Raw genomic sequence first — 27,049 nt, forward strand, 5'->3', positions numbered from 1 at the left:
CTAACCCTAACCCTAACCCTAACCCTAACCCTAACCCTAACCCTAACCCTAACCCTAACCCTAACCCTAACCCTAACCCTAACCCTAACCCTAACCCTAACCCTAACCCTAACCCTAACCCTAACCCTAACCCTAACCCTAACCCTAACCCTAACCCTAACCCTAACCCTAACCCTAACCCTAACCCTAACCCTAACCCTAACCCTAACCCTAACCCTAACCCTAACCCTAACCCTAACCCTAACCCTAACCCTAACCCTAACCCTAACCCTAACCCTAACCCTAACCCTAACCCTAACCCTAACCCTAACCCTAACCCTAACCCTAACCCTAACCCTAACCCTAACCCTAACCCTAACCCTAACCCTAACCCTAACCCTAACCCTAACCCTAACCCTAACCCTAACCCTAACCCTAACCCTAACCCTAACCCTAACCCTAACCCTAACCCTAACCCTAACCCTAACCCTAACCCTAACCCTAACCCTAACCCTAACCCTAACCCTAACCCTAACCCTAACCCTAACCCTAACCCTAACCCTAACCCTAACCCTAACCCTAACCCTAACCCTAACCCTAACCCTAACCCTAACCCTAACCCTAACCCTAACCCTAACCCTAACCCTAACCCTAACCCTAACCCTAACCCTAACCCTAACCCTAACCCTAACCCTAACCCTAACCCTAACCCTAACCCTAACCCTAACCCTAACCCTAACCCTAACCCTAACCCTAACCCTAACCCTAACCCTAACCCTAACCCTAACCCTAACCCTAACCCTAACCCTAACCCTAACCCTAACCCTAACCCTAACCCTAACCCTAACCCTAACCCTAACCCTAACCCTAACCCTAACCCTAACCCTAACCCTAACCCTAACCCTAACCCTAACCCTAACCCTAACCCTAACCCTAACCCTAACCCTAACCCTAACCCTAACCCTAACCCTAACCCTAACCCTAACCCTAACCCTAACCCTAACCCTAACCCTAACCCTAACCCTAACCCTAACCCTAACCCTAACCCTAACCCTAACCCTAACCCTAACCCTAACCCTAACCCTAACCCTAACCCTAACCCTAACCCTAACCCTAACCCTAACCCTAACCCTAACCCTAACCCTAACCCTAACCCTAACCCTAACCCTAACCCTAACCCTAACCCTAACCCTAACCCTAACCCTAACCCTAACCCTAACCCTAACCCTAACCCTAACCCTAACCCTAACCCTAACCCTAACCCTAACCCTAACCCTAACCCTAACCCTAACCCTAACCCTAACCCTAACCCTAACCCTAACCCTAACCCTAACCCTAACCCTAACCCTAACCCTAACCCTAACCCTAACCCTAACCCTAACCCTAACCCTAACCCTAACCCTAACCCTAACCCTAACCCTAACCCTAACCCTAACCCTAACCCTAACCCTAACCCTAACCCTAACCCTAACCCTAACCCTAACCCTAACCCTAACCCTAACCCTAACCCTAACCCTAACCCTAACCCTAACCCTAACCCTAACCCTAACCCTAACCCTAACCCTAACCCTAACCCTAACCCTAACCCTAACCCTAACCCTAACCCTAACCCTAACCCTAACCCTAACCCTAACCCTAACCCTAACCCTAACCCTAACCCTAACCCGTAACCCTAACCCTAACCCTAACCCTAACCCTAACCCTAACCCTAACCCTAACCCTAACCCTAACCCTAACCCTAACCCTAACCCTAACCCTAACCCTAACCCTAACCCTAACCCTAACCCTAACCCTAACCCTAACCCTAACCCTAACCCTAACCCTAACCCTAACCCTAACCCTAACCCTAACCCTAACCCTAACCCTAACCCTAACCCTAACCCTAACCCTAACCCTAACCCTAACCCTAACCCTAACCCTAACCCTAACCCTAACCCTAACCCTAACCCTAACCCTAACCCTAACCCTAACCCTAACCCTAACCCTAACCCTAACCCTAACCCTAACCCTAACCCTAACCCTAACCCTAACCCTAACCCTAACCCTAACCCTAACCCTAACCCTAACCCTAACCCTAACCCTAACCCTAACCCTAACCCTAACCCTAACCCTAACCCTAACCCTAACCCTAACCCTAACCCTAACCCTAACCCTAACCCTAACCCTAACCCTAACCCTAACCCTAACCCTAACCCTAACCCTAACCCTAACCCTAACCCTAACCCTAACCCTAACCCTAACCCTAACCCTAACCCTAACCCTAACCCTAACCCTAACCCTAACCCTAACCCTAACCCTAACCCTAACCCTAACCCTAACCCTAACCCTAACCCTAACCCTAACCCTAACCCTAACCCTAACCCTAACCCTAACCCTAACCCTAACCCTAACCCTAACCCTAACCCTAACCCTAACCCTAACCCTAACCCTAACCCTAACCCTAACCCTAACCCTAACCCTAACCCTAACCCTAACCCTAACCCTAACCCTAACCCTAACCCTAACCCTAACCCTAACCCTAACCCTAACCCTAACCCTAACCCTAACCCTAACCCTAACCCTAACCCTAACCCTAACCCTAACCCTAACCCTAACCCTAACCCTAACCCTAACCCTAACCCTAACCCTAACCCTAACCCTAACCCTAACCCTAACCCTAACCCTAACCCTAACCCTAACCCTAACCCTAACCCTAACCCTAACCCTAACCCTAACCCTAACCCTAACCCTAACCCTAACCCTAACCCTAACCCTAACCCTAACCCTAACCCTAACCCTAACCCTAACCCTAACCCTAACCCTAACCCTAACCCTAACCCTAACCCTAACCCTAACCCTAACCCTAACCCTAACCCTAACCCTAACCCTAACCCTAACCCTAACCCTAACCCTAACCCTAACCCTAACCCTAACCCTAACCCTAACCCTAACCCTAACCCCGCTCCGCCCCCCGACACGCCCCCGACACGCCCCCGACACGCCCCCGACACGCCCCCCGACACGCCCCCGACACGCCCCCCGACACGCCCCCGACACGCCCCCGACACGCCCCCGACACGCCCCCGCTCCGCCCCCCGACACGCCCCCCGACACGCCCCCCTGCTCCGCCCCCCGACACGCCCCCCGGCTCCGCCCCCCGACACGCCCCCGACACGCCCCCGACACGCCCCCGACACGCCCCCCGACACGCCCCCGACACGCCCCCGACACGCCCCCGACACGCCCCCGACACGCCCCCGACACGCCCCCGCTCCGCCCCCCGACACGCCCCCCGACACGCCCCCCTGCTCCGCCCCCCGACACGCCCCCCGGCTCCGCCCCCCGACACGCCCCCCGACACGCCCCCGACACGCCCCCGCTCCGCCCCCCGACACGCCCCCCGCTCCGCCCCCCGACACGCCCCTGCTCCGCCCCCCGACACGCCCCCCGACACGCCCCCCGACACGCCCCCCGGCTCCGCCCCCCGACACGCCCCCCGGCTCCGCCCCCCGACACGCCCCCCGACACGCCCCCCGGCTCCGCCCCCCGACACGCCCCCCGACACGCCCCCCGACACGCCCCCGCTCCGCCCCCCGACACGCCCCCCGGCTCCGCCCCCCGACACGCCCCCCGGCTCCGCCCCCCGACACGCCCCCCGGCTCCGCCCCCCGACACGCCCCCCGGCTCCGCCCCCCGACACGCCCCCCGACACGCCCCCCGGCTCCGCCCCCCGACACGCCCCCCGACACGCCCCCCGACACGCCCCCGCTCCGCCCCCCGCTCCGCCCCCCGACACGCCCCAGGCTCCGCCCCCCCGACACGCCCCCCTGCCTGGGCGGGGTTAGGGTTAGGGGAGGGGCTGGGGGCGGGGTTAGGGTTAGGGGAGGGGCTGGGGGCGGGGGCGTGGTTAGGGGCGGGCCTGGGGGCGGGGTCGGGGGCGTGGTTAGGGGCGGGGTTAGGGTTAGGGGAGGGGCTGGGGGCGGGGTTAGGGTTGGGGAGGGGCTTGGGGCGGGGTCGGGGGAGTGGTTAGGGGCGGGGTTAGGGTTAGGGGAGGGGCTGGGGGCGGGGTGAGCGTCGGGGGAGTGGCTGGGGGCGGGGTGAGCGTCGGGGGAGTGGCAAGGGGCGGGGTGAGCGTCGGGGGAGTGGCTAGGGGCGGGGTGAGCGTCGGGGGAGTGGCTGGGGGCGGGGTGAGCGTCGGGGGAGTGGCAAGGGGCGGGGTGAGCGTCGGGGGAGTGGCTAGGGGCGGGGTGAGCGTCGGGGGAGTGGCTGGGGGCGGGGTGAGCGTCGGGGGAGTGGCAAGGGGCGGGGTGAGCGTCGGGGGAGTGGCTGGGGGCGGGGTGAGCGTCGGGGGAGTGGCTGGGGGCGGGGTGAGCGTCGGGGGAGTGGCTAGGGGCGGGGAGAGGAGGAGGGGTCGGGGCTACCTACTAGAACCCCTATTATGTATATAGTATATATATAGTATCTATATATACTATATAGTATATATATATATAAAAAGAAGAAAAATATAAAGTCTGGTGCAGCAGTAGAAATTTTGATGCTCCCAGGGAGTAAAAATTTCTCTTTTAAATGTTTTTTTTTTTTTTTTTACTCCCTGGGAGCATGAAAATTTCTACTGCTGCTTTTTTATTCTAAGTTTAGAAAGGAAGAGAAAGAGAGGAAAAAGAGGAGAGTGTGAGAGGAAGAAGAGGAGAGAGTGAGAAGAAGAGAGTGAGAAGAAGAAGAAGAAGAGACAGTGAGTACAAGAGGAGAGAGTGAGGAGGAGAGAGTCAGAGTGAGAAGAATAAGAAGAGAGAGTGAGGAGGAGAGAGTCAGAGTGAGAAGAATAGAGTCAGAGTGAGAAGAATAAGAAGAGAGAGTGAGGAGGAGAGAGTCAGAGTGAGAAGAATAAGAAGAGAGAGTGAGGAGGAGAGAGCGAGTAGAATAAGAAGAAGAGACAGTGAGAACAAGAGGAGAGAGTGAGGAGGAGAGAGTGAGTAGAATAAGAAGAAGAGACAGTGAGAACAAGAGGAGAGAGTGAGGAGGAGAGTCAGAGTGAGAAGAATAAGAAGAGAGAGTGAGGAGGAGAGAGTCAGAGTGAGAAGAATAAGAAGAGAGAGTGAGGAGGAGAGAGCGAGTAGAATAAGAAGAAGAGACAGTGAGAACAAGAGGAGAGAGTGAGGAGGAGAGAGTCAGAGTGAGAAGAATAAGAAGAGAGAGTGAGGAGGAGAGAGTGAGTAGAATAAGAAGAAGAGACAGTGAGAACAAGAGGAGAGAGTGAGGAGGAGAGAGTGAGTAGAATAAGAAGAAGAGACAGTGAGAACAAGAGGAGAGAGTGAGGAGGAGAGAGTGAGTAGAATAAGAAGAAGAGACAGTGAGAACAAGAGGAGAGAGTGAGGAGGAGACAGAGAAAGAAAAATGAAAGAGTTAGAGAGAAAAGAAAAACCAAAAAAGTCAGATCAGAAAGAGTAAAGAGAAAAAGAGTGAAACGCAAACAGAAAAGGAAGCGCTTGAAATGAAAGAGAAAAGGAAATGGGCGAGGAAAAAAAGAAATAGAGACGGAACAAAAGGTAGGGTTCGAGAGGGAAAGAAACAGAGAGTTAGAAAGACAAAAGAGTTAAAGTTAGACAGAAAACAAAAAAGTGTTAGAGACAAAGAAAAGGATAGCGAGTGTTAGAAAGACAAAGGGTGACAAAGAGAAAAAAAAAAGAAGAAGAAAATGCAGTGAAACCTAGATTGAAAGAGACATACAAAGAGACATGGGGAAATACATGTAGAGGACTAGAAAAAATAGACAGGGTTAGAGAAACATAGAGATGTGTTAGAAATTGAAACAAAGGAAACACAGCCAGAGACAGAGAAAGAGTTAGATGTGGAAGGATAAAGTGAGGAATAGACTAAAGAGGAAAGTAAGAGGCAGAGGGAGAAATAGGGTTAAAATGATGACGCGACCACACCGAAGAAAGACGCGACACGAATGGTGGGCGGGGCAGAGGGTAAGGGGAATTGTTATTGGGGCTGATTAATCTTTATTCCTTTAATATACACTTCAGCAATACACAGGGAAACAAGGTATACAAATGTGAGTACAGATACAAATACAATTAAAAATACATCGTACCTGGGCACACAAGTACAAGTCCAATTTACATACAGCAAAATACATCAAAAGACAGGAACAACTGCAGATACAGAACAATATAATGTACTACAAGCCAAATACATATTGACGCAATATAACCGTTTCAGACGAGCCCTTTACGCTTTTATTGTTATGACGCGCCCGGAACAAAAACGGCACGAAACTCTCGGCCGACCTGCACGCCCCCTTCCTGTTGCACACAAACTCACATTCGCTGCAACTGCATTCTGACACCTGAGGCGTCGTCGCTCCTCGGGAACGTGGTTCCCTGGAGACTCCCAAAAATTCCTCCTGCCTGACGAAAACCTCGGTCCCGGGGCGGTAGGCACCCCAACTTTGGCGATGAACGTCGCCTCGCTGACCGGCCGGGACCGAGGAAAAAAAAACCCAGCCGGGGGGAAAAAAAAAAAACCCCCCGGCTGGGGATTTTTTATTCTAAATTTAAAAATGAGTGGAAAAACCTGAAAGGCAATATGCACAAGGTTATGACTGCTTCACACACACAGCACTCCTTCGGCTTACACGCAAACCCACACTCGCTCTCGTCTCGACCGCTCCGCTAAGCCCTGGCCGCCGACGCTCGGTCGTGACGCTCCTCGGGAACGTGGCTCCCGGGAGACTCCCAAAAAATCCTCCTGCCTGACGAAAACCTCGGTCCCGGGGCGGTCGGCGCCCTAACTTTGGCGATGAACGTCGCCTCGCTGACCGGCCGGGACCGAGGAAAAAAAAACCCAGCCGGGGGGAAAAAAAAAAACCCCCCGGCTGGGGATTTTTTATTCTAAATTTAAAAATGAGTGGAAAAACCTGAAAGGCAATATGCACAAGGTTATGACTGCTTCACACACACAGCACTCCTTCGGCTTACACGCAAACCCACCCTCGCTCTCGTCTCGACCGCTCCGCTAAGCCCTGGCCGCCGACGCTCGGTCGTGACGCTCCTCGGGAACGTGGCTCCCGGGAGACTCCCAAAAAATCCTCCTGCCTGACGAAAACCTCGGTCCCGGGGCGGTCGGCGCCCTAACTTTGGCGATGAACGTCGCCTCGCTGACCGGCCGGGACCGAGGAAAAAAAAACCCAGCCGGGGGGAAAAAAAAAAAAACCCCCCGGCTGGGGATTTTTTATTCTAAATTTAAAAATGAGTGGAAAAACCTGAAAGGCAATATGCACAAGGTTATGACTGCTTCACACACACAGCACTCCTTCGGCTTACACGCAAACCCACCCTCGCTCTCGTCTCGACCGCTCCGCTAAGCCCTGGCCGCCGACGCTCGGTCGTGACGCTCCTCGGGAACGTGGCTCCCGGGAGACTCCCAAAAATTCCTCCTGCCTGACGAAAACCTCGGTCCCGGGGCGGTAGGCGCCCCAACTTTGGCGATGAACGTCGCCTCGCTGACCGGCCGGGACCGAGGAAAAAAAAACCCAGCCGGGGGGAAAAAAAAAAAAACCCCCCGGCTGGGGATTTTTTATTCTAAATTTAAAAATGAGTGAAAAACCTGAAAGGCAATACACACAAGGTTATAACTGCTGCAGACACAAGTACACACAAACCCTTACAGACAGACACAGACAATCGCACTCTCACACGTTCTTCTGCTGACAGGCTGGCTGCCACCCTTACGTGAAAGAATACGCTGAAGAATATGCTTTAAACGCATCTTCTGACCGCAGCTCCTCGATGTCGAATGGTAGATTCCGGGAAATCCTGTAGGCACCCGGCAACCTATGAGACAAGGGGAGGCGGTCAATGACTGACTATCTGAGAGCTAGGAGCTACACAGACTCTGGGCCCATCGCTGTTGTACCCGAAACCCCGTAGAGGACAGATGAATGGCAAAGTTTTATAACTGCTCTACCTAAGCGTAACTACGTGGCCGGGCAAGGCAGCTCCGATCCTAATTGGCACAACAGAGGTGCATACAACATAAGCCAACCTTAGGTACATACAGTATATGCGCAAACAACATAAGCCAACCTTAGGTACATACAGTATAAGCGCAAACAACATAAGCCAACCTTAGGTACATACAGTATAAGCGCAAACAACATAAGCCAAGGTAGGTACATACAGTATAAGCGCAAACAACATAAGCCAACCTTAGGTACATACAGTATAAGCGCAAACAACATAAGCCAAGGTAGGTACATACAGTATAAGCGCAAACAACATAAGCCAAGGTAGGTACATACAGTATAAGCGCAAACAACATAAGCCAACCTTAGGTACATACAGTATAAGCGCAAACAACATAAGCCAAGGTAGGTACATACAGTATAAGCGCAAACAACATAAGCCAACCTTAGGTACATACAGTATAAGCGCAAACAACATAAGCCAAGGTAGGTACATACAGTATAAGCGCAAACAACACAAGCCAACGTTAGGTACATACAGTATAAGCGCAAACAACATAAGCCAACGTTAGGTACATACAGTATAAGCGCAAACAACATAAGCCAACCTAGGTAGGCGTAACATGCGCGTGTACGATATAAGCCGATGTAGGTAGGCGCGACATAAGCTGACGGAGATAAGAGATAAGTGAGGACTTGATACAATTCTCCAGAAGACTAATTTTTAAGCCCTATATCCTTTGAGAAGGCAGATGCTACAGAACTACTGTGGTCAGGTGATGAGGGGCTAATAAGCTCTGTACGGAAGTCCGAGAGAAAGGCTACCAAAACTGAGAATGAAGATGAATGAGAACATCTCGTGTACATCTTTCGGTCCCAAAAAAGTAAATATGTAAAGATGCCGGAATAATTGATATCCGGAAAGGTATGTGAGCAAAATATGGCCGATACGGCAAAAAAATGATGCTGCTAAAGCATGGAGATGTAACAAAGACCTATGACACAGACAACGGGACACGGACACAGACAACGGGACATGGACACAGACAACGGGACACGGACACAAGTGGAAACTGCCTGGCAATTTCATCTTATGGACCCAAGATTCCTAAGCCAAGATGAGCCATGGGCTGATGATGCCAAAGGAAAGAGAGCCCTAGGGCAATAGCACTTGATGATGATGTGTAACTCCTTTCAAGATGTTAGTGCCAAAGCACTTAAGAGGAAGCCTAAGAAGCTCAGTAGGCCTAGAGAAGGAAGAAATGACTACAGGGTGACCGTGGCTATAGCTGCGGACGTGAAGGCGTGCTCCTACGGTGAAGAGATCCACGACGACGTCGAGAGTCGAAGAAGGCCGCCGATGCGAACGTCACGAGAACGCGGATAGGGATCGGAACTGCCCTGCCCGGCGACGACTCTGGGGGGGCTGAGGAGAAACCCTCTCCCTTTGCTCCCGAGGGGCCCGTCCCACTATGGGCCTCTTCTCTGAGCTAACATCAAATAGCCTCCTGTACTAGTAAAGGTTTTCCCCCCCAGCTCCCACCTACTGGCCCCAGCACTTAGCTTTTGCAAGATGACCGGATGGAATCCCACGTCAGTTGGATGCGGACGGCGAGACGTTCTCTGCATCAGCTTCGGCGCTCCCGTTTCCAAACTTCAGCTACGCTCCTCCTCAGGGTACCTAAGACAAAACGGAAAATTCAACTAGTGCGCACAAAAAGAGAAATCCCCGAAACTCCGACACACCGCCGCCCCGGCTCACCTGAAATCTCAATTTGACTCCACCGGCTGCCTGGAGGATACCTGGAAAACAAAAAGGTACACGCTTAAACATGCTGCTGCGTAACGGTCACCTGTGAGTCACCGTGCCTAAATGCCAACTCACCCGCTCGCCTCTGTTCCTTCACACAGCTCGGGCAGTGACAGCACCTGCAAAAACACAAAGCAAAAAAAACCCACACTCAGAAACTGTGAAAACAACATCCCCCTGACCTGAAAAATATACACACCCAGACCTTACACTTGAACCCACCTGGCCTTGGACATCCGGACCGGAGACATCTTGCAAGATGACTGCCTAAAATAAAACAAAGGAACCAAGAATGGATGCTTAGAATTGCACCAGAAATTGAGACCTGATTCAGAACAACTCCTTCTGTCCACTGCTCACCTGGCACACTTGGCCTTGACTGCTGCTGTCTGCCTGGACCTCCTAAAAATAAAGGCAAAGAACACTGTGGTAACACATTCACCATTGAGGCTTCCCCTGCCAATGCAAACAATGACTGACCCGCTAATGGCAACACCCTCCCCCGGGACTGGGGCCCTCTGCCGCAGATTTGAATTGTCAGCATCTGAAAGGAACTTGACTAGTGTCAAACAGCTGCAGGAAAATTTAGCAGCACCAAAAAGTTATATGAATAGCCCCATACAATCTAGAGCCCAACTACACCAGGCATTACAAATTTCAAGTCCCCAGGACTTGTGTTGTTACAGGCTATGCAACAGGGCAGAGTAGCTCCAGGAAAAATATGTGTAGACACCTGTGACACAAGACAGGGACAGAGAGCTTTTGAAGAGAAGAAAGGACCGAGAGACCCAAAGAACACAGAGTGCACCAGAGACAAGTGACAGGACACACACTGGAACTGCTCTGCCCTGAGCACCTCAGCACTGTGGTCAAAACAGACACTTTTTGCCTTTAGGTGGCTGAAGGAGACACTTCTTGGACATCCTCTTATCCAAAACTGACACAAAAACCCCTTCCAGGAAGTCCTAACTCAGCACCCCACTTCCATCCCCTCTGTGGGTCATAACCCTCCACTTATCTTGCACGCAGCTGGGGATGCAAATCCCTCTTGAGTGTAGAAGGTGGCCATCTGCCTGTCTGCTAAGTTCCAGCTGTCACCTCTTGGTCTGCCAAGAGAGAGAAAACTAAACATCAGTGCACGGTCTTAGCAGCACATCGGCTAAAAACTTGTAATTCTGCTACTCACCGTCCTCCTCAGAATGCCTGGGTTCCTGGCATGCACGCTTCAAGCGTGCTTGGACTCTGATGTCATCATCGCAGGGTACACCTAGGTTAAGTGGAGACAAGACAACATGGCATTACTGAAACATGAGAGTACTGGGCTGTGGTCCTTTGCTCAAATTACAAACATGTTACGGCAAACTCCTGATACAATCTAGAGCCCAACTACACCTGGCATTACCAATTTCAAGTCCCCAGGACTTGTGTTGTTACAGGCTATGCAGCAGGGCAGAGCAGCTCCAGGAAAAATATGTGCAGACACCCGTGACACAGGACAGGGACAGAGAGCTTTTGAAGAGAAGAAAGGACTGAGAGACCCAAAGAACACAGAGTGCACCAGAGACAAGTGACAGGACACACACTGGAACTGCTCTGCCCTGAGCACCTCAGCACTGTGGTCAAAACAGACACTTTCCCTTTAGGTGGCCTAAGGAGATGCTTCTTGCACATCCCCGTCTCCAAAACTGACACAAAAAACCCCTTCTAGAAAGTCCCAACCCAGCACCCCTCTTTCATCCCCTCTGTGGGTCATAACCCTCCACTTATCTTGCACGCAGCTGGGGATGCAAATCCCTCTTGAGTGTAGAAGGTGGCCATCTGCCTGTCTGCTAAGTTCCAGCTGTCACCTCTGGGTCTGCCAAGACAAAGAAAACTAAACATCAGTGCACGGTCTGAACAGCACATCGGCCAAAAACTTGTAATTCTGCTACTCACCGTCCTCCTCAGAATGCCCGGGTTCTTGGCCTGCACGCTTCAGACGTGCTTGGATTCCGACGCCGTCATTGCAGGGTACGCCTAGGTTAAGTGGAGACAAGGCGACATGACATTGCTGAAACGTGACTGTACTCTCACACCCCCCTCCCTGCCTCTGGGACTCACCGCAACTCCGCAGCCATTCCTCAGGGCTACTCAGATGGGACCTTGAAATGCAGGACTGGAAGGCTCCGTCACAGGGTCCTGTAATGCTTCCAGAGAGATCCAAAGTGCATGAAACCTGGTCCATCAGCCGGTTGGTAACAGAGGTATGCGTACTCCGAGTCGATTCCCTAAAGCACACAAACAAGAATGGATGCTTAGAGTCACACCAAAAACGGAAAGCTTAGCAAGAACAACTGCTTTTGTCCACTGCTCACCTGGCACACTTGGCCTTGACTGCTGCTATCTGCCTGGACCTCCTGAAAATAAAGGCAAAGAACACTGCTGTAACACGGTCACCATTTAGGCTGCCCCTGCAAATGCAAACAATGACTGACCTGCTCATGGGAAAATCTCCACACAAGACTGGGGCCCTCTGCCACTGATTTGGACTGTCTGCATCTAAAAGGAAGTTAGGACTAGTGTCAAATGGCTGCAGGACAACTTAGCAGAACCAAACATGTTATGTCAATATCCCCATAAAATCTAGAGCCCAACTACACCCTGCACTGCCAATTTCAAGTCCCCAGGACTTGCGCTATTACAGGCTATGCAGCAGGGCAGATCAGCTCCGGGAAAAATACGTGCAGACACCCGTGACACAGGACAGGGAGAGAGAGCTTTTGAGGAGAAGAAAGGACTGAGAGACCCAAAGAACACAGAGTGCACCAGAGACAAGTGACAGGACACACACCGGCACTGCTCTGCCCTGAGCACCTCAGCACTGTGGTCAAAACAGACACTTTCCCTTTAGCTGGCCTAAGGGGACAATTCTTGCACATCCCCGCTCCCAAAGCTGATTCAAAAGGCCCTCCCAGCACACCCTCTTTCATCCCTCTATGGGTCTGAGCCCTATACTTATCTCTTGGGCATCTGGGGATGAGAATCCATGTCGCGTGTGAATGGAGTCTGCCTCGCCTGCAGGGAATGTCCTATGGTCACCGGGCTGTGGTCCCGTGCTCAGCTACAATCGAGAACACCAAACATCACTGCATGATCTTAGCTGCACAAGGGACAAAACCCAGCAATCCCGCTACTCACCGTTCTCCTAAGAATGCTCGGGCCGCTCACTTTGGCCAGGCTCGGAGGCTGCCACTGTCATCGCAGGGTCTGCCTGGTTAAAAAGAGACAAAGTGACTCAGCATTGCTGAAACCTAAGAGGACCTTGGCTCCCCCTCCCTACCTCGGTGACTCACCCCAACTCCTCTGCCATTGCCAAGGACTACCTGGATGCCATCTTTAAATACAAAATTTCAAGGCTTCATCTCAGAGTCCTGCAATATTTCCAAAGGGCTCACAAGCACAGGAAATCCAGGCCATCGGCTGTCGGTCACAAAGGCATGGCATACTCTGAGTCGATTCCCTAAAGCACACAAACAAGAATGGATGCTTACAGTTGAATCAAAAAGTAAAAGCTGAGCAAAAACAACTGCTTTGGCCCACTGCTCACCTGGCACACTTGGCCTTGACTGCTGCTGTCTGCCTGGACCTCCTGAAAATAAAGGTAAAGAGCACCGCTGTAATACAGTCACCATTTAGGCTTCCCCTGCAAATGCAAACAATGACTGACCTGCTCATGGAAACACCCTCCCCCAGGACTGGGGCCCTCTGCCACAGATTTGAATTGTCTGCATCTGAAAGGAAATTAGGACTAATGTCAAACGGCTGCAGGACAACTTAGCATCACCAAACATGTTATGGCAAACTCCTGATACAATCTAGAGCCCAACTACACCTGGCATTACCAATTTCAAGTCCCCAGGACTTGTGTTGTTACAGGCTATGCAGCAGGGCAGAGCAGCTCCAGGAAAAATATGTGTAGACACCCGTGACACAGGACAGGGACAGAGAGCTTTTGAAGAGAAGAAAGGACTGAGAGACCCAAAGAACACAGAGTGCACCAGAGACAAGTGACAGGACACACACTGGAACTGCTCTGCCCTGAGCACCTCAGCACTGTGGTCAAAACAGACACTTTCCCTTTAGGTGGCCTAAGGAGATGCTTCTTGCACATCCCCGTCTCCAAAACTGACACAAAAAACCCCTTCTAGAAAGTCCCAACCCAGCACCCCTCTTTCATCCCCTCTGTTGGTCATAACCCTCCACTTATCTTGCACGCAGCTGGGGATGCAAATCCCTCTTGAGTGTAGAAGATGGCCATCTGCCTGTCTGCTAAGTTCCAGCTGTCACCTCTGGGTCTGCCAAGACAAAGAAAACTAAACATCAGTGCACGGTCTGAACAGCACATCGGCCAAAAACTTGTAATTCTGCTACTCACCGTCCTCCTCAGAATGCCCGGGTTCTTGGCCTGCACGCTTCAGACGTGCTTGGATTCCGACGCCGTCATTGCAGGGTACGCCTAGGTTAAGTGGAGACAAGGCGACATGACATTGCTGAAACGTGACTGTACTCTCACACCCCCCTCCCTGCCTCTGGGACTCACCGCAACTCCGCAGCCATTCCTCAGGGCTACTCAGATGGGACCTTGAAATGCAGGACTGGAAGGCTCCGTCACAGGGTCCTGTAATGCTTCCAGAGAGATCCAAAGTGCATGAAACCTGGTCCATCAGCCGGTTGGTAACAGAGGTATGCGTACTCCGAGTCGATTCCCTAAAGCACACAAACAAGAATGGATGCTTAGAGTCACACCAAAAACGGAAAGCTTAGCAAGAACAACTGCTTTTGTCCACTGCTCACCTGGCACACTTGGCCTTGACTGCTGCTATCTGCCTGGACCTCCTGAAAATAAAGGCAAAGAACACTGCTGTAACACGGTCACCATTTAGGCTGCCCCTGCAAATGCAAACAATGACTGACCTGCTCATGGGAAAATCTCCACACAAGACTGGGGCCCTCTGCCACTGATTTCAGTTGTCAGCATCTGAAAGGAAGTTAGGACTAGTGTCAAATGGCTGCAGGACAACTTAGCAGAACCAAACATGTTATGTCAATATCCCCATAAAATCTAGAGCCCAACTACACCCTGCACTGCCAATTTCAAGTCCCCAGGACTTGCGCTATTACAGGCTATGCAGCAGGGCAGATCAGCTCCGGGAAAAATACGTGCAGACACCCGTGACACAGGACAGGGAGAGAGAGCTTTTGAGGAGAAGAAAGAACCGAGAGACCCAAAGAACACACAGTGCACCAGAGACAAGTGACAGGACACACACCGGAACTGCTCTGCCCTGAGCACCTCAGAACTGTGATCAAAACAGACACTTCCCCTTTAGCTGGCCTAAGGGGACAATTCTTGCACAACCCCGCTCCCAAAGCTGATTCAAAAGGCCCTCCCAGTACATCCTCTTTCATCCCTCTATGGGTCTGAGCCCTATACTTATCTCTTGGGCATCTGGGGAGGAGAATCCACGTCGCGTCCCAATGGAGGCTGCCTCGCCTGCGGGGAATGTCCAATGGTCACCGGGCTGTGGTCCCGTGCTCAGCTACAATGGAGAACACCAAACATCACTGCAAGATCTTAGCTGCACAATGGACAACACCCAGCAATCCCGCTACTCACCGTTCTCCTAAGAATGCTCGGGCCGCTCACTTTGGCCAGGCTCGGAGGCTGCCACCGTCATCGCAGGGTCTGCCTGGGTTAAGAAGAGACAAAGTGACTCAGCATTGCTGAAACCTAAGAGGACCTTGGCTCCCCCTCCCTACCTCAGCAACTACCGCAACTCCTCAGCCAGTGCCAAGGGCTACCTGGCAGCCATCGTGAAATACAAAATTTCAAGGCTTCATCTCAGAGTCCAGCAATACTTCCAGAAGGCTCACAAGCACAGGAAATCCAGGCCATCGGCTGTCGGTCAAAAAGGCTTGGCATACTCTTGAGTCGATTCCTTAAAGCACACAAACAAGAATGGATGCTAACAGTTGAATCAAAAACTAAAAGCTGAGCAAAAACAACTGCTTTGGTCCACTGCTCACCTGGCACACTTGGCCTTGACTGCTGCCGTCTGCCTGGATCTCCTGAAAATAAAGGCAAAGAACACTGCTGTAAGACGGTCACCATTGAGGCTGCCCCTGCAAATGTAAACAATGACTGACCTGCACATAGGAAAAACCACACCCAGGACTGGGGCTCTCTGCCACTGATTTCAGTTGTCAGCATCTGAAAGGAAGTTAGGACTAGTGTCAAATGGCTGCAGGACAGCTTAACAACACCAAACATGTTATGTCTATCTCCCCATAAAATCTAGAGCCCAACAACATCCTGCATTAAAAATTTCAAGTCCCTAGGACTTGTGCTATTACAGGCTACGCAGCAGGGCAGAGCAGCTGCGGGACAAATACATGCAGACACCCGTGACACAGGACAGGGAGAGAGAGCTTTTGAGGAGAAGAAAGGACCGAGAGACCCAAAGAACACACAGTGCACCAGAGACAAGTGACAGGACACACACCGGAACTGTTCTGCCCTGAGCACCTCAGCGCTATGGTCAAAACAGACACTTTCCCTTTAGCTGGCCTAAGGGGACACTTCTTGCACATCCCTGCCCCCAAAGCTCATTCATAAGGCCCTCCCAGCACCCTACTTTAATCCCCTCTGTGGACCTTAGCCCTATACTTATCTCTCAGGCATCTGGGGATGAGAATCCCGTCGTGTGCCAATGGAGGCTGCCTCGCCTGCGGGGAATGTCCTATGGTCACCGGGCTGTGGTCCCGTGCTCAACTACAATCGAGAACACCAAACATCACTGCATGATCTTAGCTGCACAATGGACAAAACCCAGCAATCCCGCTACTCACCGTTCTCCTAAGAATGCTCGGGCCGCTCACTTTGGCCAGGCTCGGAGGCTGCCACCGTCATCGCAGGGTCAGCCTGGGTTAAGAAGAGGCAAAGTGACTCGGCATTGCTGAAACCTAAGAGGACCTTGGCTCCCCCTCCCTACCTCAGCGACTCACCGCAACTCCTCAGCCATTGCCAAAGGCTACCTGGCTGCCATCGTGAAATACAAAATTTCAAGGCTTCATCTCAGAGTCCAGCAATACTTCCAGAAGGCTCACAAGCACAAGAAATCCAGGCCATCAGCTGTTGGGGACAGGGGCTTGGCATACTCTGGGTGGATTCCCTAAAGCACACAAACAAGAATGGATGCTTACGGTTGAATCAAAAAGTAAAAGCTGAGCAAAAACAACTGCTTTTGTCCACTGCTCACCTGGCACACTTGGCCTTGACTGCTGCTATCTGCCTGGACCTCCTGAAAATAAAGGCAAAGAACACTGCTGTAATACAGTCACCATTTAGGCTTCCCCTGCAAATGCAAACAATGACTGACCTGCTCATGGAAACACCCTCCCCCAGGACTGGGGCCCTCTGCCACTGATTTCAGTTGTCAGCATCTGAAAGGAAGTTAGGACTAGTGTCAAACAGGTGCAGGACAACTTAGCATCACCAAACATGTTATGGCAACCTCCTGATACAATCTAGAGCCCAACTACACCCGGCATTACAAATTTCAAGTCCCCAGGACTTGTGCTATTACAGGCTATGCAGCAGGGCAGAGCAGCTCCAGGAAAAATATGTGCAGACACCTGTGACACAGGACAGGGAGAGAGAGCTTTTGAGGAGAAAAAAGGACTGAGAGATGCAAAGATAATAGGGTGCACCAGAGACGAGTGACAGGACACACGCCAGCACTGCTCTGCCCTGAGCACCTCAGCACTGCGATCAAAACAGACGCTTTCCCTTTAGGTGGCCTTAGGAGACGCTTCTTGGGCATCCCCATCTCCAAAATTGACTCAAAAACCCCTCCTGGGGAGTCCCACCCGGCACCTCTCTTCCATTCCCTCTGTGGGTTGTAGCCCTGCACTTATCTTGCACGTATCAGGGGATGAAAATCCCCATCGGGTGCAGAAGGAAGACACTGCTCCCATCTCCAGGCCCTGGCCCTGACTTATCTTTTGGATGACTGGTGATGTGAATCCACCTTGGACCTGAAATGAGTCTGGCTCAGAGGAGATAGCCTGTTAGCCTCTTAGTCTCCTAAAATAAAGAATGGGAAAATCAATGGTTGTGTTTCGTGCTATGTGGGCCGAATCTCAGCAAGTCAGTTACTTATCCTCTCCTGAGTGTGCCTGGGTGTTCAAGTCTCCGGCCTCATCCTCAGTCTAAGGTATGGCTGTTATGATGAGTGGCACCGGGGTTAGAGAGGCAAAGCTACGTGGCATTTGTGTGAGTTCGGTGGATGAGCTTGTGTGCCGTATGACACGTGAATGCCTCTGCTATGCTTGTGAAAAGCTTTGCAGATACGCACCGTTTCTCACCCTACTGCCTGCAAACCCCCACCGGGATAACTCCTAACTCGGTACCCTGCTTACTCTCCCTCTCCTAGTCACAATCCTCAACTCACCTGAAGCCACCGTCTCACACATCATCTTTGACACAGTGCGGATGCCTTCTGCGTCGTGATGAATCTGCTGGAAAAATGTTGCGCTTGACACAAACTGCAATTACTGGAAATTGCCCTCCTCCTAAAAAAGGAAGAAAAAAATCAGAAATTACAAAAGCACCTTACCAGCCCTGAATACTCAACCCCAAACTGTGAATTTAAATACTCCCTGTGTTCAACGTTGTTTTCTTTGCAGTATCTTCAAAGTCTCTGTTGCATTAGAAGCCCAAAAGCAGCTGCAGAGAACAAGCTAAGCTAAAGGAGCCTCTTCATCTGAATGAGAGGAGAGCTCTTACCCCAGCTGATCCCACTGAGGGAATGAAGCCCCTTGGGAAAGGCTGGGGTTAATATACCCCTGATTGGGCCCGCCTCTCGTTCCCGTGGCACCTGGGAAAAGGGAGGGGGCAAACCCCACAGTGTATAAAAGCCATCAGAGGAGCTGTGGCTATTTGGCTCCTCTGGCTTGAATTCAAGGAGAAGAAAGGGCTGGATATAGAAGAAAACTCTTCAGGGAAATGACAGCTCTTTCTTTTTTCTACAACTGCTTGGAGCAAAAGGGCAAAAAATCTGGTAAGAAATAAAACTTTGTTCTTAGGCAGCATATCTAGATAAGTTGGGTAATTTGCTGTTAACTTATATAATTATTCCTCAGTGACTACTAAGTAGTACTCAACCTGAGACTAAGGGTGGAGAAAAACACTAATTATATGAACAGTTTAAGTCTCCTTGGGGCTGCTAATTAGGACTAACTACATTATAAATAACAATAAGAAAAACAATAGGCTCCTGGGCAGCATAAAGGTTAAGTACGTGCTAGGCTTGCCTTTCTCTGAGGTACTTAGTCCTAGGGCACAGAAAGAAGTGCCCTGAAAAGTAGTTTTAAATGCTGAAAAAGCATCTTAGAAGAGCCTCCTTCAAATTAATCCCTTAAAATGAAGAAATGGGGAAGTTGCCTCCACTGATACCATGGCAAATAAATGGCTTCCGCCCTTTAACTTAATCCCCTCGAATACTGGGAAAAGAGAGGCTTTCCTCAATTTAAATCTCTCCAGTTATGAAGACAGAGGGATTTTCCCCTCAATCCAAACCCTTAAGAAAGAGAGATAGCTGGGCTTCCCCCTCAATTTAAGCCTTAGGACAACAAAAAGGGTTACTCTTAATTCAAACCCATAAACAACATTGTCAAGGTTTTCCCCCTCTATTTAAACTGGAAAATAATGGAATATGGGGATTCCCTGTCAATTACCACCCCTAACAGCATAGAAAAGGCAGGGACTCTTTCAAATGAGACCATTAAAATTGCAGGGGAAGTGCATTTCCTCATTATTTGAAAGCAAGAAATAATGGAAAAGGAAGTTTTTTCCCATACTTTAAACCCCTTGTCTCTCCATAACCCCTCTTTTTTCTGGGAGTGCTGTGGAAGGTCTTGGGGTTCTAGGGAGGGACTGACACAATAAAAGGGGAAAGTTGAAAGCTCTCCTATGGAACCCCACATGCTGCCCGGCCTGCTCAGGTGCTGCCCCTTGGCAAGAGGGCTCTGCCCTCTGCATTTTCTCAAAGGGATGCTCCGTGCCCGGGTGGGTCCGGCTGCTCCCCGGTCCCAGCTGGATGTTCCGACTGTAGCTCCTGGAGGGACGCTTGGGATACCCCTGTTAGCCCCTCTGGATTAGCAGCTCCCTGTGCAGGTGTGCGCAGGTAGCTGCACTAAAAGCAGCTGCTCGCATGGGGAGCTGCTACACCTAAGAGTGGGGGATAAGGTGAAGAAAGGTCCTGTGGGGTGTTCCCTCCCCTACACAGCCCTTTGCCAGACCCTTAAACAATGGGGTGCCAGATTTTCATTGCCAAGATAATTAACAATCTTTCCCCTGGCCAAACAGGAATGGTGCTACCAAAATTGCAAACAGTGAATGATTTCTCACAGACCACAGCTGCCAACACCAGGAATTCTCGCTGCCCTTAGAGAGCAGCACACCTCCAGTGAAGAGACATCAACACACAGAGAGGGTGAGGTTGGTTTTATAGGGAAAAAGGGCAGAGGTTGGATCACGAGGTCTGTGGCTGCAAGTGACATTCTACATCATTTTGTTCTGAATGGCACAGGATTTATCCTGGAGCAAAACTGCTCCCACCAAGAATTCTGCCTGCCCCGGAAGAGACAAGCACCTCCTTAAAATTGAAACCAGGAAGTGTAGAGGGTGAGCCATCTTTCACAGAGAATAGGGCCAGTGACAGAGTCCAAGACCCAGGGGCCATGAAAGAAGGGCCGCCCACTGAAAATCTGAATGCAGAAGGATGTGTTGTGGACCCAAGCTGCCCTGATGTTAATCAGGGGTTATCTTAAACATCCCAAGCACAACTCGCAAACTGACATCAGGAACCTGGACTGGTGAGTTTTCTTTCCCAGGCTAAAAGTCTGGAATTGGCACTCAGGACCCCCTGGCCCTGGGTGGGCAGCTGACTGCAACAAATATGACCATCGAAGAATATCTCCCAGACCCCATCTGCCCCCACCTCAAACTTGTACTGCCCTGATGGTCCCAATGGAGCCCTAAAAACTGACATCAGGAACCTGGACTGGTGAGTTTTCTTTCCAAGGGAAAAGGGCAGGAGTATGTGCCCAGGGGCTCCTGGCCCTGAGCAGGAACCTGACTTCAAAAACTCCAATCATCAAAGGATGTATCCCAGAACACAGCTGTCCCCACCTCAAACTTGCACTGCCCTGACAGTCCCATGGGAGCACTACAAACTGACATCAAGAACCGGAACTGGTGAGCTTTCTTTCCCAGGAAAAAGAGCTGGAATTACAGCACTGGACCCCCTGGCCTTGGGCAGGCGCCTGACTGCAACAAATACGAATATGGAAGGATATCACCCAGACACCATCTCCTCCAACCTCAAACTTGTGCTGCCCTGACACTCCCAAGGGAGCCCTGCAAACTGACATTAGTAACCTGGACTGGTGAGTTTTCTTTCCAGGGAAAAGGGCCGGAGTATGTGCTCAGGGATCCCTGGGCATGAGCTGGCACAGAACTACAAAAACTCCAATCATCGAAGGATGCATCCCAGAACAAAGTTGTCCCCATCTCAGACTTGCACTGCCCTGATAGTCCCATGGGAGCACTACAAACCGACATCAAGAAACTGGACTTTGAGTATTCTTTCCCAGGGTAAAGGGCCAGAGTATGTGCCCAGAGGTCCCTGCCCCTGAGCTGGCACCTGACTTCAAAACATCGAAACACTGAAGGATGCATCCCAGGACAAAGCTGTCCCCACCTCAAACTTGCGCTGCCCTGAGAGTCCCAAGGGAGCCCTACAAACTGACATCAGGAACCTGCACTGGTGAGTTTTCTTTCCAGGGAAAAGGCTGGGACATGAGCCCAGGTGCCCCAGTCCCTGTACTGACACCTCACTCCAAAAACTCCAAATATCAAAGGATGCATCCCAGAACAAAGCTGTCCCGGCCTCAAACTTGCGCTGCCCTGACCGTCCCAAGGGAGCCCTACAAACTGACATCAGGAACCTGGACTGGTGAGTTTGCTTTTCAAGGAAAAGGGCTGGAATTAGAGCAAAGGTCCCCCTGGCCTTGGGCAGGCACCTAACTGCAACACATAAGAACATCAAAGGATATCTCAGAGACTTCATCTGCCCCAACATGTAACTTGTGCTTCCCTGAGAGTGCCAAGCGAGCCCTACAAACTCACATCAGGATCCTGGACTGGTGAGCTTTCTTTCCCAGGGAAAAAGTCTGGAACTGGCGCACAGGTCCCCTGACCCCGGGTGGGCGCCTGACTGCAAAAATAAGAACATCAAAGGATATCTCCGAGACTTCATCTGCCCCCACCTCAAACTTGCGCTGCCCTGAGAGTCCCAAAGGGAGCCCTACAAACTGACATCAGGAACCTGGACTGGTGAGTTTCCTTTTCAGGGAAAAGGCTGGAAAATATGCCAGGGGCCCCTGGCCCTGAGCTGGCGCCTCACTCCAAAAACTCCAAACATCGAAGGATGCATCCCAGAACAAAGCTGTCCCCACCTCAAATTTGTGCTGCCAGTACAGTGCCAAGGGAGACCTACAAACTGACATCAGGAACCTGGACTGGTGAGTTTTCTTTCCAGGGAAAAGGCTGGAAAATATTTCCAGGTGCCCCTGGCCCTGAGCTGGCGCCTCACTCCAAATACTCCAAACATCGAAGGATGCATCCCAGAACAAAGCTGTCCCCACCTCAAACTTGTGTTGCCCTGATAGACCCAAGGAATCCCTACGAACTGACATCAGGAACCTGGACTTGTGAGTTTTCTTTCCCAGGGAAATTGGCCAAAGTATGTGCCCAGGGCCCCTGGCCCTGAGCTAGCGCCTGAATGCAAAAACTACAAACATCGAAGGAAGCATCCCAGAACAAAGCTGTCCCCACCTCAAACTTGTGCTGCCAGTACAGTGCCAAGGGAGACCTACAAACTGACATCAGGAACCTGGACTGGTGGGTTTCCTTTTCAGGGAAAAGGGCTGGAATTAGAGCAAAGGTCCCCCTGGCCTTGGGCAGGCACCTGACTGCAACTCATAAGAACATCAAAGGATATCTCCGAGACTTCATCTGTCCCCACCTCAAACTTGCGCTGCCCTGAGAGTCCCAAGGGAGCCCTAGAAACTGACATCAGGAACCTGAACTGGTGAGTTTCCTTTTCAGGGAAAAGGGCTGGAATTATAGCAAAGGTCCGCCTGGCCTTGGGCAGGCGCCTGACTGCAACATATAAGAACATCAAAGGATATCTCCGAGACTTCATCTGCCCCCACCTCAAACTTGCGCTGCCCTGAGAGTCCCAAGGGAGCCCTACAAACTGACATCAGGAACCTGGACTGGTGAGTTTTCTTTCCAGGGAAAAGGCTGGGAAATGTGCCCAGGGGCCCCAGGCCCTGAGCTGGCACCTCACTCCAAAACCTCCAAACATCAAAGGATGCATCCCAGAACAAAGCTGTCCCGGCCTCAAACTTCTGCTGCCCTGACAGATCCACAGGGAGCCCTACAAACTGACATCAGGAACCTGGACTGGTGAGTTTCCTTTTCAGGGAAAAGGGCTGGAATTAGAGCAAAGGTCCGCCTGGCCTTGGACAGGCGCCTGGCTGCAACTCATAAGAACATCAAAGGATATCTCCGAGACTTCATCTGCCCCCACCTCAAACTTGCGCTGCCCTGAGAGTCCCAATGCTTCCCTAGAAACTGACATCAGGAACTTGGACTGCTATGTTTCCTTTCCCAGGGAAAAGGCTGGAATTTGCGCTCAGGTCCCCTGACCCCGGATGGGAGTCTGACTGCAACAAATAGGAACATCAAAGAATATCTCTCAGAACGACGTTGTCCCCACCTCAAACTTGTGCTGCCCGTACCGTGCCAAGGGAGCCCTACAAACTGACATCAGGAACCTGGACTGGTGAGTTTTCTTTCCAGGGAAAAGGCTGGGAAATGTGCCCAGGGGCCCCTGGGCCTGAGCTGGCGCCTCACTCCACAAAATCCAAACATTGAAGGATGCATCCCAGAACAAAGCCGTCCCCACCTCAAACTTGTGCTGCCCTGACAGTCCCAAAGGGAGCCCTACAAACTGACATCAGGAACCTGGACTGGTGAGTTTCCTTTTCAGGGAAAAGGGCTGGAATTAGAGCAAAGGTCCCCCTGGCCTTGGGCAGGCGCCTGACTGCAACACATAAGAACATCAAAGGATATCTCCGAGACTTCATCTGCCCCAACATGTAACTTGTGCTGCCCTGAGAGTACCAAGCGTGCCCTACAAACTGACATCAGGAACCTGCACTGGTGATTTTCCTTTCCAGGGAAAAGGCTGGAAAATATGCCCAGGTGCCCCAGTCCCTGTACTGACACCTCACTCCAAAAACTCCAAATATCAAAGGATGCATCCCAGAACAAAGCTGTCCCGGCTTCAAACTTGCGCTGCCCTGACCGTCCCAAGGGAGCCCTACAAACTGACATCAGGAACCTGGACTGGTGAGTTTGCTTTTCAAGGAAAAGGGCTGGAATTAGAGCAAAGGTCCCCCTGGCCTTGGGCAGGCACCTAACTGCAACACATAAGAACATCAAAGGATATCTCAGAGACTTCATCTGCCCCAACATGTAACTTGTGCTGCCCTGAGAGTGCCAAGCGAGCCCTACAAACTGACATCAGGATCCTGGACTGGTGAGCTTTCTTTCCCAGGGAAAAAGTCTGGAACTGGCGCACAGGTCCCCTGACCCCGGGTGGGCGCCTGACTGCAAAAATAAGAACATCAAAGGATATCTCCGAGACTTCATCTGCCCCCACCTCAAACTTGCGCTGCCCTGAGAGTCCCAAGGGAGACCTACAAACTGACATCAGGAACCTGGACTGGTGAGTTTTCTTTCCAGGGAAAAGGCTGGGAAATATGACCAGGGGCCCCTGGCCCTGAGCTGGCGCCTCACTCCAAATACTCCAAACATCGAAGGATGCATCCCAGAACAAAGCTGTCCCCACCTCAAATTTGTGCTGCCAGTACAGTGCCAAGGGAGACCTACAAACTGACATCAGGAACCTGGACTGGTGAGTTTTCTTTCCAGGGAAAAGGCTGGAAAATATTTCCAGGTGCCCCTGGCCCTGAGCTGGCGCCTCACTCCAAATACTCCAAACATCGAAGGATGCATCCCAGAACAAAGCTGTCCCCACCTCAAACTTGTGTTGCCCTGATAGACCCAAGGAATCCCTACGAACTGACATCAGGAACCTGGACTTGTGAGTTTTCTTTCCCAGGGAAATTGGCCAAAGTATGTGCCCAGGGCCCCTGGCCCTGAGCTAGCGCCTGAATGCAAAAACTACAAACATCGAAGGATGCATCCCAGAACAAAGCTGTCCCCACCTCAAACTTGTGCTGCCAGTACAGTGCCAAGGGAGCCCTACAAACAGACATCAGGAACCTGGACTGGTGAGTTTCCTTTTCAGGGAAAAGGCTGGGAAATGTGACCAGGGGCCCCTGGCCCTGAGCTGGCGCCTCACTCCAAAAACTCCAAACATCGAAGGAAGCATCCCAGAACAAAGCTGTCCCCACCTCAAACTTGTGCTGCCAGTACAGTGCCAAGGGAGACCTACAAACTGACATCAGGAACCTGGACTGGTGGGTTTCCTTTTCAGGGAAAAGGGCTGGAATTAGAGCAAAGGTCCCCCTGGCCTTGGGCAGGCACCTGGCTGCAACTCATAAGAACATCAAAGGATATCTCCGAGACTTCATCTGTCCCCACCTCAAACTTGCGCTGCCCTGAGAGTCCCAAGGGAGCCCTAGAAACTGACATCAGGAACCTGGACTGGTGAGTTTCCTTTTCAGGGAATAGGGCTGGAATTATAGCAAAGGTCCGCCTGGCCTTGGGCAGGCGCCTGACTGCAACATATAAGAACATCAAAGGATATCTCCGAGACTTCATCTGCCCCCACCTCAAACTTGCGCTGCCCTGAGAGTCCCAAGGGAGCCCTACAAACTGACATCAGGAACCTGGACTGGTGAGTTTTCTTTCCAGGGAAAAGTCTGGGAAATGTGCCGAGGTGCCCCAGGCCCTGAGCTGGCACCTCACTCCAAAAACTCCAAACATCAAAGGATGCATCCCAGAACAAAGCTGTCCCGGCCTCAAACTTCTGCTGCCCTGACAGTCCCAAAGGGAGCCCTACAATCTGACATCAGGAACCTGGACTGGTGAGTTTCCTTTTCAGGGAAAAGGGCTGGAATTAGAGCAAAGGTCCCCCTGGCCTTGGGCAGGCGCCTCACTTCAACTCATAAGAACATCAAAGGATATCTCCGAGACTTCATCTGCCCCCACCTCAAACTTGCGCTGCCCTGAGAGTCCCAAGGGAGCCCTACAAACTGACATCAGGAACCTGGACTGGTGAGTTTCCTTTCCAGGGAAAAGGCTGGAAAATATGCCAGGGGCCCCTGGCCCTGAGCTGGCGCCTCACTCCAAAAACTCCAAAGATCGAAGGATGCATCCCAGAACAAAGCTGTCCCCACCTCAAACTTGCGCTGCCCTGACAGTCCCAATGGTTCCCTAGAAACTGACATCAGGAACTTGGACTGCTATGTTTCCTTTCCCAGGGAAAAGGCTGGAATTTGCGCTCAGGTCCCCTGACCCCGGATGGGAGTCTGACTGCAACAAATAGGAACATCAAAGAATATCTCCCAGAACGAAGTTGTCCCCACCTCAAACTTGTGCTGCCCGTACCGTGCCAAGGGAGCCCTACAAACTGACATCAGGAACCTGGACTGGTGAGTTTTCTTTCCAGGGAAAAGGCTGGGAAATGTGCCCAGGGGCCCCTGGGCCTGAGCTGGCGCCTCACTCCACAAAATCCAAACATTGAAGGATGCATCCCAGAACAAAGCCGTCCCCACCTCAAACTTGTGCTGCCCTGACAGTCCCAAAGGGAGCCCTACAAAATGACATCAGGAACCTGGACTGGTGAGTTTCCTTTTCAGGGAAAAGGGCTGGAATTAGAGCAAAGGTCCCCCTGGCCTTGGGCAGGCGCCTGACTGCAACACATAAGAACATCAAAGGATATCTCCGAGACTTCATCTGCCCCAACATGTAACTTGTGCTGCCCTGAGAGTAACAAGCGTGCCCTACAAACTGACATCAGGATCCTGGACTGGTGAGTTTCCTTTTCAGGGAAAAGGGCTGGAATTAGAGCAAAGGTCCCCCTGGCCTTGGGCAGGCGCCTGACTGCAACACATTAGAACATCAAAGGATATCTCCGAGACTTCATCTGCCCCAACATGTAACT

At 51.6% G+C, this 27,049-nt stretch overlaps 1 protein-coding gene across 17 annotated transcripts in view; it reads right to left on the reverse strand.

The window, feature by feature from the left end:
- Positions 1 to 5,915: 5,915 nt before the first annotated feature.
- Positions 5,916 to 27,049, reverse strand: part of LOC144248686 (uncharacterized) — a 117,192-nt gene continuing 96,058 nt past the window's right edge. The window contains exons 2-14 of one of the 17 annotated variants that reach the window (XR_014954755.1): positions 18,233 to 18,353; positions 13,447 to 13,510; positions 13,327 to 13,368; positions 13,073 to 13,239; positions 12,918 to 12,990; positions 12,215 to 12,840; positions 12,095 to 12,136; positions 10,927 to 12,007; positions 10,101 to 10,846; positions 9,963 to 10,007; positions 9,816 to 9,859; positions 9,693 to 9,733; positions 5,916 to 9,611 (exon numbers count right to left, since the gene is read on the reverse strand). Coding sequence is in view for 2 of the 17 variants with exons in the window: in XM_085574154.1 (XP_085430280.1) it covers positions 14,049 to 14,074; positions 14,155 to 14,486; positions 14,574 to 14,615; positions 14,694 to 14,701 (408 nt within the window). In the remaining 15 variants the exon portion in view is untranslated. The other 16 variants (XR_014954630.1, XR_014954246.1, XR_014954544.1 and 13 more) reach the window with 16 other exon arrangements.

This window comes from Lonchura striata, chromosome 1 (genome assembly GCF_050655825.1).
Source record: "Lonchura striata isolate lonStrDom1 chromosome 1, ASM5065582v1, whole genome shotgun sequence".
NCBI lineage: Eukaryota > Metazoa > Chordata > Aves > Passeriformes > Estrildidae > Lonchura > Lonchura striata.